Source organism: Malaya genurostris, chromosome 3, assembly GCF_030247185.1.
Source record: "Malaya genurostris strain Urasoe2022 chromosome 3, Malgen_1.1, whole genome shotgun sequence".
In the NCBI taxonomy this organism is placed as follows: Eukaryota; Metazoa; Arthropoda; class Insecta; order Diptera; family Culicidae; genus Malaya; species Malaya genurostris.
The window spans coordinates 8,101,703-8,117,749 of NC_080572.1; the positions used below are offsets into that span (position 1 = coordinate 8,101,703).

The window sequence follows — 16,047 nt, forward strand, 5'->3', positions numbered from 1 at the left end:
TAGTACTTTGAAAATTTTTCATTAGAAAATTAATTAGGTGAAATTACCCATTCTGCTTTTGAATAAACGACTTTCGGGGCCCTCGTTCAATCCATTTCCAAACAGCTCAATTAGCTAAACATCAAAAACGAATAGATTATTTTTGAACATAATTCTAAAAGTTATACGAAGCTGATGTAAGTGAATAATATTAACAAATTCATGGAGGAGAGTGGTTCAGACTCAATATTATTTGAGGCGCACTTGGTTCACAATTCTCATCTGCGTTCATATGTTTACCGATGTCGTCAAAGGGGTCGATTTATGACTAGTATTTTTCTTTTTCATTTGAGATATTAGAATCGATGCTAGTAGTACCATATCGGCATTGTATCAAATTGACTGCAGTTGATATTTTAGAAAATAGAGACTAACTATATTCAGTAATCAGGTAGAAGAGAGAGAGAGAATAATATCGAACATTAGTATGTAGTCCTTCCTGACGTGCCGAACGAAAACAAGTTTCAGCTAATACCGGCCGATTCATATGGTCATTTGGGGATTAACCTTGTTTGTGCTAGGACACATAACCAATTTCAATAACTCTACGTTACATCTTAGCTCGTCAGAGCATATGGATACTTACGGTCCTCTCCGACGCAGGACATCCCGGGAGCCGACGGAGCATTTGGGAAAACTGAAAGTAGAGACAAAAATAGACACCGTTTAAAATTCAATCCATTCGAACACAGCGACAATTGAGACAACAATTTAACTCAAGATAAAGTTTCCACCCTTTTCCCCCCACTATTTCATCACAATTGGTCGAAAGCTCGAACAAATACTCAACTACTATTTACAGTTTAATCTATTCAACCCTCCCGACCTTCGGGAACACTTCGAAGAACCGTTTAATACCGTCGGTAAGGTGTCAGGCCGAAAAGTTTTCCATGTCTAGCTTGGCTGGTTTGTCCTCCCTTCTGGACTTCGTAGGCAAGCAAAACGGATTTTTGAATTTGTCAAGTGTCTTCTCGATTTTACACCAACCGAGCCCGACCGAGGGAAACGAGTGGTTAGCGAACTCGGATCCGAACGAATGAAAATTCATTCGAAGACAGGCACTTGAGCGCAATAAATCGGGTCCAATTTGTCACCGAGAGGTGTCACTGCCGGTGGTCGGCAGCAGCGGTAGAGGAATTAGAGGTAGAGTAGTGAGGAATTGGGACAGCTTTCACGGTCTTAAATTATACGTCTTTTGTCATTGACTCCACTACCGCCCGACAAGAATGGTGGCAACGACAGCCACGACGGACCAACTAAGATATATTGGACCGCAGTGAATCTGCTACGGGCAGAATAAAAAGGAGTGCCTCGATTTGTCACCGCAATTCGTCCGATAATGGGTTTGCACAGAGGGTAAAATTCCACGCAATTCTTCATCATTCTTGACAGAGAAAATTAAAGTCTGAATGGTAATTTTCGGTCGACTAAGCGTCCAATAACCAAGTACAACTGCTGTAGTGACCTAGATCTCGCTGACTTGTGGAGACCGAAACAATTTATTCAGGGACTTCTCTAGGGGTGGAATTGGTATCGTAGTAAAGGTTGTGGTGGCGGTGTTGCGACATAAAATTGTTCTCAGTTTCAAAAGTAGTTCGTTTTTTATTCCACTCTTTTAATAGAGATATTTCTATTGCTCTCTCTGTGGTCATTGTCTTGGTTTGAGCGTGATGAAGGGGAGCCTCAACTTCAGTCATTCTATTTTTAAAGAGGTGTGAATTTCAAACTTTTATCCTTGAGATGTCCTCACTCCCACCTCAAGTAGTTTATGTTGACGGGTGACTTTGATGGATGCTGTTAGTTTAACCGTCGTCGGAATTATCCCATAAACTGTCAGTTGATTCTTATCATTCTATATATTTTAAATGGACATAAAAAAGGATACTGTTGAATTATTGATTACTGTTCGAGGATATTCGTGTGTTTATCTTCTGCCCGTTTAGCAATTTCGTCTTTCTTATGTCAATTAAGCTATTGAAGGCTTGGTCGCGATCATTTCAGGAAATAACTTAAATAATATTACGAATGTGATTTTGGTAAAACACGGTGTTGCTAGCTAGCTAGCTTACGATAAGTGCGACCGAAAGAATAAAAGAATGTCAATGAGTAGGTTTTTTTTTAAATAAACATACATCGGAATTTCAAGCGATGTATATGCAATATTCACAACCGGTAGTGCAGCAATACCGTGCCGGTGGTGTTGTGATGTCAATTAAAACAGCAATTATTGACATACACACTGTTGGAAATGATTTACAATGATAATAATTATAACAACAATAATAATAATCCTACTACATGTTTTATGCTGCTGTTTAAGTTGACTTACACATGCAAAAGTAACTGAAACGTAGGTTCGCTTCGTTTGTTAGATTTTATTTAGTTGGTTTAATCGAAATAAAGCATGAGATAGTAAGGAATTCAAACAAAGTCTTTGTCTCCGTAATCAATATTCAGAATGCAATATTATTTCACGGAATTTTTGCTTTTCTCATACGAAAAGGCTATACAATCACTGCGGAAACCGATCTTTGCATCGAGGTCAGAATGTCATGTACCATTAGAATCAGTTCGTTGAGTACGCAAAATGTCTATGTAGCCCTTTCGGTCACTCACTTTTCTTGGAGATGGCTAAACCGATTTTCACAATCTGTGTTCACATGATGTCTTTCAGAATTTAAAAGTCTCGACACTGGAATGACAGGGTGAAAAGTGTTAAAAAATTTAAATTTAATAAAATTTGTCACTTAAAGCGTCGAAACAAAAAATGTAAAAAGAATTTTAAGCTGCGCTAGAAACTATTCCAAGTGTTAGTCATTGTTTGTACACGGTTATCCTAATTCCCGATGTCCGATTCCGGAAGCACCGAAAATAGTGTTCAAATACTCCAGAATGAAACTCAGTATATTTTCTCAGAGATGGTTTGAACAATTTTCACAAACTTTGGGTCAAGTAGAAGGTCTTATGGTTCCATATAAAGTTCCTGAATTTCATACGGATCTGACCTCTGGTTTCGGATCTACTGGGTTGAGCGTGAAATATTTTATACCGCTTTCTAAAGCAATAAAGTGAAAGAGAGAAAAAAATATTTTAACTAGGTTAAAAATTGTTCCAATTTGTAGGTCATATTTGGTCTACAGCAAACGAACAAACCAATCCCGTCCTCGGAATCCGGTTTCGGAAGTATTGGAAATAGTGGTCAAAAACAGCAAAAAAGATCCCTTTTTCATGATGCCCATATCGATTTTATACATTCAAAGGAAAAGTCTTACGGTTCATACGGAATCCCTGAATTTGTTGTGGATACTACTTCCGGTTCGGAAACTATACGGTGTTTTGATTTTTAGATTTACTAGATTACGTTCGATATGAGTAATATGAGAAAGGCATCATTACACCACTAGGTGGATTGGAACAGGTTTTTATTAAGAGACGACAACAACTACAATATGGACAATTCTGTTAACCGATTCACACACAAGAACGTTGAAACAAATCTTGTGGAATCAAGATCATCAATCACTCGACGATTATGGTCGTCCAGGATTTTCTTCGAATGCGAAAAATCAGCAGAATTCCGATGAATGCTCTTGACGTGCATGGCCACCTTTTCCATAAAGGCATACATTAAAAATTCGGTACTTCAATGCAAATCATTTCTTCTCGTGTGAGCCGAACGGCGCATGGAATAATTCCTTTGAAAAAACTGCTAGATAAACTACACAAAAATACAGTTAAAAAACTACAAAAAAAACTCCTGAAAAAACTGCTTTTAAAGCTTTAAAAACTAATACAAAAAAACTTCATTAAAAAAATACTCGCAAAAACTGCTCGAAAAACGTGTTTGAAAAACTGCTCGGGAAACAGCTTGAAAAAAACTCGGAAAACTGTTCGAAAAACTACTTAAAAACAGGTTCAAAATAAATTTTTAAATTTTTCGATAAAATTCATTGAAAATCGGTCGAAAAAATGTTTGAAGTAACAGTTAAATAAAATAGGTATCTCCTATTCACAAATACAACTCGAAAAACTAAAAGGCTATTCGAAAAAATGCTCGAAAAATAGGCTGGAAGCTCCCCTAGCTATTTGGTGATTTGTGCCTTGTCGTTGTCATTTTCCTGATGAAAAGTGAAGGATAAACGGAACATGATGCTGAACGATCTGCCAAAATGCACATTTATTAAAACCTCCAACCCCCGAGAAGAATTTGAGATTTTACAAAAGCGACACCATTCTGCTTTCCTGGAAGAATGCAGAACGATTCGCAATATGTATGAACAGAAGTAATTTCGACACCCCATATACTAAAAAAATCTACTAAAACCTTTTAGGGTAGAAACAGAAGGGATTCGTTCATTCCAGAAAGAACGATGAACTCCTCTGACCATTGTTCCTTACCATATTTGGTGAGAAACGATAGAATATTCTTCAATTTTAGCTCACCATACACAGCTTCAACCATGTATGGAGAACCAAAAAACCCGGATACGTAGTTGCCGGTGGCACGGAGTTTTGATCTCCGCAAGGGCAAAGCCTACAAATGCTCCGTTTACTAACACTTATTTTAGGCTCCTGCAGTCATTCAATCATTGGCACGAAAATACACCTTGACTGAGCTCCTGTTTAAGTGGCCTTTTACGACATGGAACAGGAAACCAGTGGATCAATTCTTAGTAGAAAATAATTCCGCCGAATGTCACACGGCTTACCTGTTTGGTGGTCTACCATCGGGACAGATGGACCGTAGTATTATTTTTAGCCAGTTGATATCTGCTACCGACACTACGCGGCTATCTAGATTGCCAAGAAAGAGAAGTTGACATTGAAGATCAATTTTCGTTGGTGGCCGAGCAGCCACGCTGTAGGGTTGGCGGTTCAATGCATAGGACACTGATCTTACAAACTAGCTATCGTATGTTCGAGCCCCGACCAGAAGGATTATTAGTGTCAAAAGATCGTAGGGCCAACTAAGCGCTATGAATCGGCTGCAAAGAAGATAAAATGCCACGATAGGAATGTTATACCAAGGTTTTGCATTCGCTAACATTAACTAAGAATTAATTTGATGCGGGTGCGGCCAATTAATGTTGTTTCAAATTGAAAGACGGCTTCCTTGGTTTCTTTATTGCTCGTAAAATCATTTATTTTTCGTTAACGGCCAACGTTTCGAAGGTTCTACCTTCATCTTCAGGGCAAAACGACTACAAATATTTTTCGTCAAGTATGGTGTACCATTTGAACCAATTGACCAAAAAGCCGTCTTTTAATTTGAAATTAACTCAAAAACGACTACGAACATTTTTCGTCAAGTATGGTGTAGCATTTGAACCACTTGACCAAAAAGCCATCTTTTAATTTGAAATTATCTTATCTTCTCGAATCGGTGCAAGGAAGCAGTAGGTTTAGATTTTTTTAAGTAGTAGGTTTAGATTAATCGAAAATCTGTTTAAAGTTGGCCGAGCTACTCCTGTATAGAAAGTAAAGACGTAGTCCTACGTCAAAAATTAATCTGATTAGGTTTCGATGAAATTATGACTTTTTTCGAATACTACTGATAATATTGGGACATTCTGTTGGGTATTCTGAGCCGCCATTTTATTCCACCAGCTTTTCATCTCTGTCGCATCCTCGATCACCTTACCACTCACTTTCAACAACTTTTTACCAATTCCCAAGTATTTTCCTATTGGTCGGAATTGAAGGCAGTTGGGTGGATTGATTCTATTCCGCAAAAATCCGCTCCGTTGTCTCGATACCATTGTAACACTTCGAACACTACTGCAGTGACAGCTTGCCAAATCAGACCAAAATTCTAAAGTCCATTATGAGCTTTAATGTGTGGAAGAATGCACCTTTTCAGGCAATACCGTTTATACATCTGGGAATCCAAATATGGGGTTTTGTCCATTAATTTCGTAAAGTTGAAACATTTGTTCTTTATTATTTTAATCTCGTAAAGTTTATCTTGAATCTTATATCCGAAATTTTTTCTATGTGAAACAAGGTTTTTTCCCATTAGTTTTATTTTAAGGAAAAGTATTTCGACAAAACGGAACTTCCAGAAAAGCACGGAAACTTCATTTGTTTCAAGCAACAAAAGATATGCTTTGTTGTATTGACTGAGCACATTTTTGCGGTACTTTTTCGTGAATTGATCGAAAGCAAAAAAAACACTAATGCGGCATCGTCTTGGTGATTATGGGTTGCCGAGACACTTAGACTTCGGTTAAGTCTAGGCAACAATTCAATCGTCTATGAGATATGGAAATAAAAAATTAATTTGATTAAGAGTCATAACCTGTTGAACCAAAATATTTTTTATAAGCTTTTTTTATGTTCTGCATGATATTTTCAGTCAAGTGATAAATTCGGTGAAATGACACAATCAGTCGTTTCGCCGGAAGCCATTTTGCCGAAAGGACCATCTTGTCGAATCAACCTATGGTCCTATTATAGTATTGAAATTGATTTGATATAAAGAATAATGAAAGATGTTAGTGTTCACACCCTTTTCGTTGACCCAAAATCGTACATATGGAATATTGCCAATTTTAAATACTGTATATAGTCATTTTTCCGTGTTTTATTATTAGAAAGAGTACACTCTTGATTGAACTTTCTAGATTGATTTTTAATCATCAGAATATAATTTCCAGGAAAACTAGTAGACTTTATCAATTACCAAGCATCAAAGCTTTTGCTATCATTTTTATGCGGTACTGCTGGAAAACCCGACTTTCGAACGGAGCCTCGGAGACCCATAGTGTTATATACCATTCGACCGTTCAATTTTCTCTAACATGGCAGAACCGATTATAATGAACTTAAGCTCGTTTAAAAGTTTTTACTGGATTTTTGATCAAAATCAACTATGGTCACTTTTGGTTCCGGAGATATAATGGCATAGGTGACGTTAACGATAAAACGCTCTTTTTTCATCGATTTTAATCAACTCCTGCTCGTTTTAGAGATACAGTTTAGTCGTGGATCAAAAAATGTTTCAATGAGATTTTGCCGATGACAAGAGAAAGGCATTATCACACCACTAGGTGGATGAGGAAGGTTTTTTCAAATTTAAATTCATAATATCTCAAGTATAGTATGTCGATAAAGTAGATCAAAGTGAAATCGATGAAGTGGTGATTTTAAACCGGTTGAAATGTAATGTTCACCCGACCCGAGCGTGCCTTTTTTAATGTCCGATGTTTCGCTCTCAGTATAATGTCTAACCTTACTTTTCAGTTCTATTTTGAGAAATTGTCCAAACTTCCCACATCTAAACTGTATATTTTATCAGTATAGAGTATAAAATATTGTGTGGTAGTAAATACTGTGTTCAAACTTTTAAATCGTCTTCCCCACAGTTCACGTTTTTTTAAAGTCGGTGCCTCTCATAATTTCACAACTACTGCACCGATTCTTTTTAAATTTAGAACTCTATTTTTATATATATAACTTATGAGGTAATGCTGTATAGTTTATTCAAACTGTTATCAAACTAAACAATTTTAATTTTTTATTTTCAGATGATCCAAGTTATGAGGGACATCGCAATTTCACTGTAATGTATCATTGATGCTAATAAAGAGATTTTGAGTGTGTCGTCACAAAAAAGAATTCCAAAAACATTCCGTTTTTCGCACGAATTAAATAAAGTTTAGGCTACTAAGAACTGCTGCATATGAATTATATTTTTCTTATCCACTATACTTTGCTGTGCTTATGCTTAACGTTGTTACTAATTTCACACGTTTATATATAATAAAACTTCTACTCTTCTCATAAATAATAAATCATCAATCATCAATCAAGTTCTGTAGTGCGAATTTGATTATCGAGTTCTCGGAACCAGTTTCGATTACTCCTCGAATATTCTGTCCACAAATGCCGAAAGATAACATATGTTTATTTTTCCTTCTATCGAATCTTCCAGACACCGTCAAATCATCGGTGATTACAATTCATTAGTGCTGGATTTAGTATGATCGAACTGTCGCTTCGATATCCTCCACCCGATTGAGCCAGTGACGCAGCCATCGCATAAGCTGTCAGGAAAATTATTCCACTCACGGCCAGCCAACGAGGACAGTTGGTATGTGCTGATATACGACTGAAATAGATCCGCAAAGCAACCCATCAGCCCATCAGATAGGGACGGAAGCATTTCAGTGGAGCATCCTTGCAGCCAGGATGGCAATCCCGGTGGGATCGTCTTTGGCTTCTTTTCCGTCGGTTCGCCAACAACACCATGTGGTAATGGGAGAATGACTGAAACGAGGAAAATTTATTGACGCTCAACGTGATGATTCAATCTGCGGCTTCTGTTTCACTTGTCTGGCGGGCTTCTACGCCACACGCTATTAAACGTATCAAGGAATTAGTGGATAATTGAAAGTTACGACACTGGTCGGTTCCATGCGAGCAGCCAGAAGGACCGATCAATCAGAGAGACGAATCTTCAGTAGAAGAACCTTACTTATCTGCAACAACTGCCACATTCCCATCGTACTTCCAATGATGAAGCTATTCCATACAGGCACACACAGATACCAACAAATCTTCACCAATAACACCGCCGTGGTGTACCCGGCTTCAAGCTTCTGAGAAAACTTGTGTTCGGCCGCAAAGTGGCACCGATATGGACAAATAGACACTGCGACACTCTTCCAGCGGATTACCGAAATTGAACTGAAAATCTCATTCCTGGTTGCATAGCATGCAGGCGTGAGCAAGGGCATCACTAGGGATTCCATTTCTAGATCAGCAGCGAGCCGCTGTCACTAGCGTATAGCAATAACTGCTAATTTGCCATCTACCTCACTCTGTTCGCTATCACTTTCTTTCCCTGGAGGAGGCTGAATAAGGATTCGAGAAACGAGGCCATCCGGCTCCGGACTTGGCGGCTCCACTCTCGGTTTATAGAATAGGACGAAAAAATCGACACTCAGCACATGACACACAGCATCCTGTATGTTTGTCGAAACACATTAGTGCTCCAGATATGATGCACAAGCATTTTTAGCTTTTCATTTCTGTGCACAGTAGTTTTTTGTAGTCACTCAGCCGCCATGTTCAAATGAACAGGTACCTGGCTTCATTCGGGGTATATGAATGGAAGGACGATGAAAGGACTTTCATACTTATCGTACCATTCGCTTAGTCTAGAATTCACATCCTAATAGATCGGCTTATGCAGTACTTGTGGAGGTTGCTCGGTGAATTGAAGCCAGACAAAACTCAAGGACACCGATGTTGGTTGCGGTAGACAATCGGAACCATGCATCACTTATTGATTTTTGGGTAATTGTTTTACTCGCACTGTATTCAGATGTCGAATAATATGAAATCTTCAAAGCATGAATGGACACACTAGATCTTGCTTGTTTACATTCAATTATCAAGGTTGGAGAAAAAAAGTCCATTATTCTAACGGGCACTTTTACCTAACATGTTTCAGATTGTCCGACATGGGTTAAGTATATACCGTTTCGTTGTATAATTTCAGAAGATGACCCCTGACCACTTCGTGGTGCAATACTATTAGATTAGATGAAAACAAATCAAAACTATTTTCAATCATTTAAATGGTTTTGAAAGAAAAATAATACTCTATAACAGCGGGTCGCAAACCGATTGTTTGCCGACACACATACAGACAACATACAATTGTCCAAGTGAGAAAAAAATTCCAAATACACACCACAAACTTCTATAGATTATCCCTGAGCTTTATTGACGGTTACAGAAAAGCCTGCACCTGTTCATGTATTTTCGGCACTTGTTCATGTATGTTGCGTGCTTGTTCCTGTAGTATAAGTGCTTGTTACTGTACTTTCTGTTCATGTTCCTGTAAATTATGTACTAGTTTCTGATTGTTAAAGACTGTCCCAGAAAGTATATACGCACTTTGGTTTCGCTGTAAATAATTCACAAGTGTTAGATACTCAAATTTTATTTGATATACTGATAATATTAAACTACAACAAAAGAATATTATTCTCAACATTTGCTACTTAGCCATTGTAGACTAGCTGGCGCACCTTCTTGCGAACGCTCCTCATTAAATTCCGTACAGACTTCTTAGCGACAAGTTTTGACACTTTTTTCTTTTTCAAACTGTTGAATGGTTTCGGCTACCGAGACATGTTTCCTAAGATGTGCCTTGGTTAATGCCCAAAATTTTTCAATTGGTCGAAGTTGTGGGCAATTTGGTGGATTCATGTCTTTTTGGACGAAAGTGATATTTTTGGTAGTATACCATTCTACCGTTGATTTCGAGTAGTGGCAAGAAGCAAGATCTAACCAGAAGACAACAGGATCCTTGTGGCTTCGAATCATGGGTAGAAGTCGTTTTTGTAAACATTCCTTGATGTATATTTCGTTGTTCATTGAAGCAGTGGTGATGAAGGGTTTCGAAATCTTACCGCAACTACAAATTGCTTGCCAGACCATAGCTTTCTTACCAAATTTTTCGACTTCAATCGATGTCTCGGACTGGTTGCACTTGCCCTTCTCGCACCGTATAATATTGTGGTCCCGGCAAGGATTTGTAATCGAGTTTCACGTAGGTTTCGTCATCCATGATTATGCAGTTCAAATTTCCAGCAAGAGTCGTATTGTACAGCTTTCGAACCCTCGGCCTGATCGATGCTTCTTGTTTCGGACTACGTTTTGGTTGTTTCTGCTTGTCATAGGTTCGAAGATTCAAACGTTCTTTAGCACGAAGAACATTTGACTTCGAAGTGCCCACTTTTTTGGTCACATCCCGAACTGGAACCTCCTTCTTTTGCTCGAACGCCTATAGTATACGTTTATCCAACTGAAGGTTAGCAGGACCTTTTTTTCGACCCGTTTTCGGTTTATCCTCACCGAACTTCCTGATTGCATTTTGCACGGCTTTTCCATTTACTCATTCCATTTTTGCTATCGTTGTCAGTGACAGTCCGCATTCTGTGCACCATTTGTACACAATTTTTCGACGTTGTTCTGCTGTTTGTTTTGAAATACGTTCCACGTATTTCAAAACAAACTAATGAAAACGAATAAACAACTGCACAAGTGGTTAGAGAAGAGTTTAAACAACAGGACGCAGCCATAAAAATTGACAGATTCTGAGCCATTGCGAAATGACAGCGGTTTTTGGTTGCGTCCATACTTTCTGGGACAGTCTTTATGTACATGTCTCTGTACTTTCTGAAGCTGTCAGTGTACTTTTTGCTCACGTTTCTGTATCTTCTTTATCAGTTCCTGTATGTACTTTCTGTAATTGTTCCAGCACTCTGAACTTGTTCCTTTATTTGTTCATGTATTATCTGCATAATACAAAGTATAGAATCGTTTTATTTTTTCTGTGCTCGTTCTAGTACTTCCTATAATCGTTTCTGTACTTTCTGTATTTTTGCACTTTTTTGTATCTGTTTCTATGCTTTCTACACCTGAAGCTAAATTCCTTTGGAACTGAACAGTAGTTCCTTAGCTGATAGCTAAACCTTCGACCTTCTGTTTCAACAAACTTCGCAGCCGATTCATAACGTATAGAACCATTATCTAGCTGGCGCTACGATTCTACTGGCAATAAGAATCCTTCTAGGTCGGGGATCGCACATACGACAACTGGTTTGTAAGACCAGCGCCCTACGCATTGAACCACCAACCCGAACTAAACCCACTATTAGTTCCTAAATTTTGACTCCGAAAGCACCGGAAGTATTTGCCATTATGTTCATGCCATATGTTCATGCAAACACACTTCCGTTGTCTCGGTCCTGGGTTTATTATCCTATAAATTCCGGAAGTTATGATCTATAAACATCGGAATGTTAATCATATTGATTTCTCAGAGACAGTGAATTTTGATCATATGTTTGAAAAATCCATGAACTGCTTTTGAATTCCATCCTGTTTCGACATTAGGTTCCGGAATTACACCCCCAAGCAATGATTTTTCTAACCACACCACTTTCTCGAAGAAGGCTGAACCGATTTCAATATGCTTGGGTCATTGATCAATTTCGAAGTTCATACGGCTGTCACTTTTGGTTCCGGAGATATAACGGTATAAGTGATGTAACCGATAGAACGAACTTTTTTTATCACTCAATTTTCTGGGAGACGTTTGAGCCGATTCCAACAAGCTTAGGTTCGTTCGAAAACTACTAATGGGTTATTGATAAAGTTCGAAGATCAAATGGCTGCATCTATCAGTCACGGAGGTATAATGGTATAAGTTATGTAGCTGGCATACCATTCGGTATTCTCTTCGCTCAATTTTCTCGGTGATGGCTGAACCATTTCCAACAAGCTCTGGTTCTTTTGAAAGCTACTATAGGTTCATTGATTGACTTCGAAGGTTAAATCCCTAGATCTCCAGATTCCGGAGATACAAGTGACGTAATCGACAAGACGCACTTGGAAATGAAAAAAATCGATTTCTACAAGCTTAGTTCATTGATTCATTGTTCAAGTTCGAAGATTACTGCTGGCTCCGTAGATATAATGGTATAAGTGACGTAACCGACAAGACGCTTTTTTCGCTCCGCGCGAACTGGAGACAAATGTGAAGAAGTTTCAACCAAATCGGAGTATTTAGATCCGACCCTAATGTTATCAGATTTTCTGTTGAAAGTATGAAATGTGTTGAAATTTTTCTTTTAAGACTAATTCGATCAAAGAATCGATCCGGCCTTCTCTTAATACTCGACCATTTTTCGGATTGAAACAACAACTGGTTTTGGATCTATCTCCACATCAAAATTAAATTATTATTCAAATAACTAAAATGCATCTCAGATTCAAGAAGCGGAAATTAGTACCATCACAACCCACACGCAACTTCCTAATTCCGACGCAGCATCACCATCATCACTTCATAATATAATTACTGACTCCACAACGCACAATATGTGCGGACCGACTAAACTTTTTCAATATAATTAGAAAATTTTCGCAAATCAGAAACAAAATACTAACTTTCTGATCCCAGTGGCGGCACACCCCCGGTAGTCGGCACCACCAGGTAGGGTGGTGTGTTGTACAGTCCGCTATCGACAAAGTCCAACATCCACATTTTCCCTCCACGGACTACTTTTCTACAGGCGATAATGCTTGGACCTTGGACCGTCCAGCTCCGGCTTGACAGGAGATTTGATAGCTTTGTGTGTTTTCACTTGATTTCGAATGAAGTTGAAAACTTTGGGTAGTCACAGTGCACCAAAGTTGAGAACGCTTCACGGAGCACGGATCGAATGTCCACGACTAATTATTCTTCAGTTACAATTACAGCACGACTTCAAAACAATGGTAAACCGGTCTGGTGTTATCGGAGTTCACTCTAAAGAAGGCACTCATCCCCGTTCCTACACAAACATCCAGGATAGTTTCACAACAGAACAGAAGAAGTTGTGTAGCGGTGGGATCACATTTTCGCTAACGAATTTACGACGAACATGAGAAAATTCCGCTGATTTGAAAACGGAAGAAAAAACACACACTCGCGCGCGTCCTGTCGATTTTCCAGCATTTATACTTATACTGCGGCCGCTTAGTCACTGCACTGCAATTCTCCACTGTTTATGCACGAGCCTAAAATATTCACACATGCTATAGAAAATTATCGATCACGATAAACGACAACACCGTTCCTCTTAGACCACCGACAATGACAGTACCAAACCAAGTCTGACTTACCAAAGCAGGCGAATCGAGTGGCAAAGAGTGCAAAATGATGGGCGGACACGGCTTCTGCTGCAGTCACCAACGGCAACGGGCACGTATTTTGATAGTATTATACATTTCATGATTGGCCTGAGCTGATTAGGGTTTTACTAAAAAATACCTTTTTAACTGCAATTCCGGTGCCTGCTACTATTTTGTAACATTTTTGGCGAAATATAGTTAAAGGTGTTTAATATAGTGGAATTAAATAGAACTTGTTTTTGTTTAAAAGTGATTCAGTTCATTCCACTAGCCGCTCAAAGAAGTAATTTTTGATATTCAAGTTATTTTCAAGAATTCAAGCTCTCTTTGAGAATTAGAAAAGCAAAGCAGGAAACTGTGAATTGTAATGACTTATTTCATTTTATTTTCAATTTTTTTCCTAAACAGTGCGTCTCAGGTATTTGACGTTCACCTTTTTTCCCTATTCAAGCAAACTGCACCAAATTTTTTGAGTTTGTTATCAAGTTCAACGAACGATATTTTTCGAAAGCTAGAAAAATGCTTATAAATTATTAATATTGAATATGGATTTATAGTTCATGTTTAAAATAGAATTATTAAAATAATGTTATAAGACGATTTGTTTTAGATTTGATATTTTAATTTTTAAAAACCATTTGACTTCTCAGTGTATATTTTTTATGATTGCTCAGTCGATGTCCTAGAACTTCTTCTTGGGCATCATTTTTGTACAATTAACGGTTTACGAACTACTGTTACATGAACAAAGGTCTTCATTTAAATCGGTTTAAGTGAAGTCTGATGGCCTGCTACACATTGTTGAAATTACTTAAAAATATAACGCGATACTAAGAAAAATCGTCCTATTACAGGAACATTATGGGTTTAATAGAAATCCAAAAAAAAAAACATTAATTGTCTTCAAGTATGTAACTTTAAATATTTGCAATAATTTATTTGAATTTCATTCTCACGCCCAAACTTTGGGATCTTTGACTCAACTCTCATCATCAATATTTGAACAAGTTTCTATTCTTTATTTTGGTAAGTTTTTATCCACTCAAATTCTGAGCTGAACTAAACATTTTCAATAATATCAATTAAAGCTTGTTGTTCAAACAAATATGTGTAAAATTGTGTAACTTCTACTTCAAAAAAACCTGTTTTGTAATCATTTACGATTACTTTCAAATTTTGAGGTTGTTCTTCACTATTACAACTGGTTCGTAAACTGAAAATATTGCGAAAACAAAAAAATACTGCATAATGCATTTTGCGAAAAAAAAATTAGCATTCACTTTTTTTCTCGAATAAATATGTTAAAACAAAAAAATTTCATAATCAGAAAACATTAAGTTCTAAATAAATTCTTTCAACGAAACTAAAACCGGTGCTCACGATCCGCAAACTAAAGCTCGCTCAGTTCCGTGCTTATCGGCACCCCGCGTATGTCTTATCAGCTTCGACCGTAGACTCGAATCAAGATAAAAGGCTTTTCGTTTGGGTTGGCTGTTCGATTCCGATACGGCCGTGTTTGTGCGTCGGATAACCTAGTTCATATCTCACACAGACACACGGGAAACCTAAATTCGGTCATCGGTTTTTTTTTATCAGTACAAACGGATCCCTCCGAACACAGCCCATAACAACGCGAATATCGCAGAGGAAACCGAACACACAAACTATCAAACAGAGTTATCGGTCGAAACTTGAGTCCTAAATCAGCTACCGGTCATCGGTCGCCTCTGATAAATCGACTGAGAGTGAAGACAAAAGTTGATTTGTATTCGGCGACTAGAAACGAGGCTCTGTAGACATTAAAATGACAGCTTAGGGACGCTAAACTTTTCAAAGTCGCCCCGCATCTTGGTGGAACGTGATGCGAAGCGAACGAAAGGAAACAATCATAAATTTGTCTAGTTTTTCTTCGACACTTCCTTCGGTAGAAAACCGCAGAACATGCTGGGAGGGTTCGACGAGTTACCCGTTGGGAAAATGACCATAAAAAGATTTATGAATATCGTTTATCGAACGCCGACTACCTTGCGAATTTTTCTTTTTTTTTTTTTTTTTTTTTTAATAACTATTTATTGGAATATGAGTTAAAATTAAACTATTAAGATTTAAATTGGGTGTTCAGCCACAAGTGGTGACTTTTCAGCCCTGTTATATATATGATTTGGTTATTACCATGAAGACATCATTTGCTTCCGCAATTCTGAGATTTTTGTGTAGGGAAAATTCTAAACCTACTTGTATTGTGTAATGGGGAAAAGGAACTTATATACTAACTTACTAACTAATACAGAGAGCGAATCGATTCAATTGAAG

General features: G+C 37.9%; 2 protein-coding genes across 14 annotated transcripts in view; both read right to left on the reverse strand.

Moving 5' to 3' along the window:
* The window catches only part of LOC131437120 (atypical protein kinase C), a 244,978-nt gene that overhangs the window by 81,633 nt on the left and 147,298 nt on the right, over window positions 1-16,047 (reverse strand). For all 13 annotated transcript variants that reach the window (XR_009230714.1, XR_009230713.1, XR_009230711.1 and 10 more), the window contains exon 4: window positions 626-676. Coding sequence is in view for 5 of the 13 variants with exons in the window: in XM_058606284.1 (XP_058462267.1) it covers window positions 626-676 (51 nt within the window). In the remaining 8 variants the exon portion in view is untranslated. The remainder of the gene's footprint in view (window positions 1-625; window positions 677-16,047) is intronic.
* On the reverse strand, window positions 6,671-9,232 carry LOC131437124 (uncharacterized). The gene is made up of 2 exons (XM_058606289.1): window positions 8,516-9,232; window positions 6,671-8,307 (listed from the first exon to the last, which is right to left on the reverse strand). The coding sequence occupies exons 1-2, from the start codon at window positions 8,790-8,792 to the stop codon at window positions 7,994-7,996; spliced, it is 591 nt and encodes a 196-aa protein (XP_058462272.1). The 5' UTR covers window positions 8,793-9,232; the 3' UTR covers window positions 6,671-7,993.

Bases quoted from the DNA above. Each gene is read 5' to 3' on its own strand.
- LOC131437124 (XM_058606289.1), bottom strand. From the start codon at position 8,792: ATGGAATCCCTAGTGATGCCCTTGCTCACGCCTGCATGCTATGCAACC. The intron at 8,308-8,515 runs GTAAGGTTCTTC...TCCTCGTTTCAG, and splicing joins GTGGCAGTTGTTGCAGATAA to TCATTCTCCCATTACCACAT.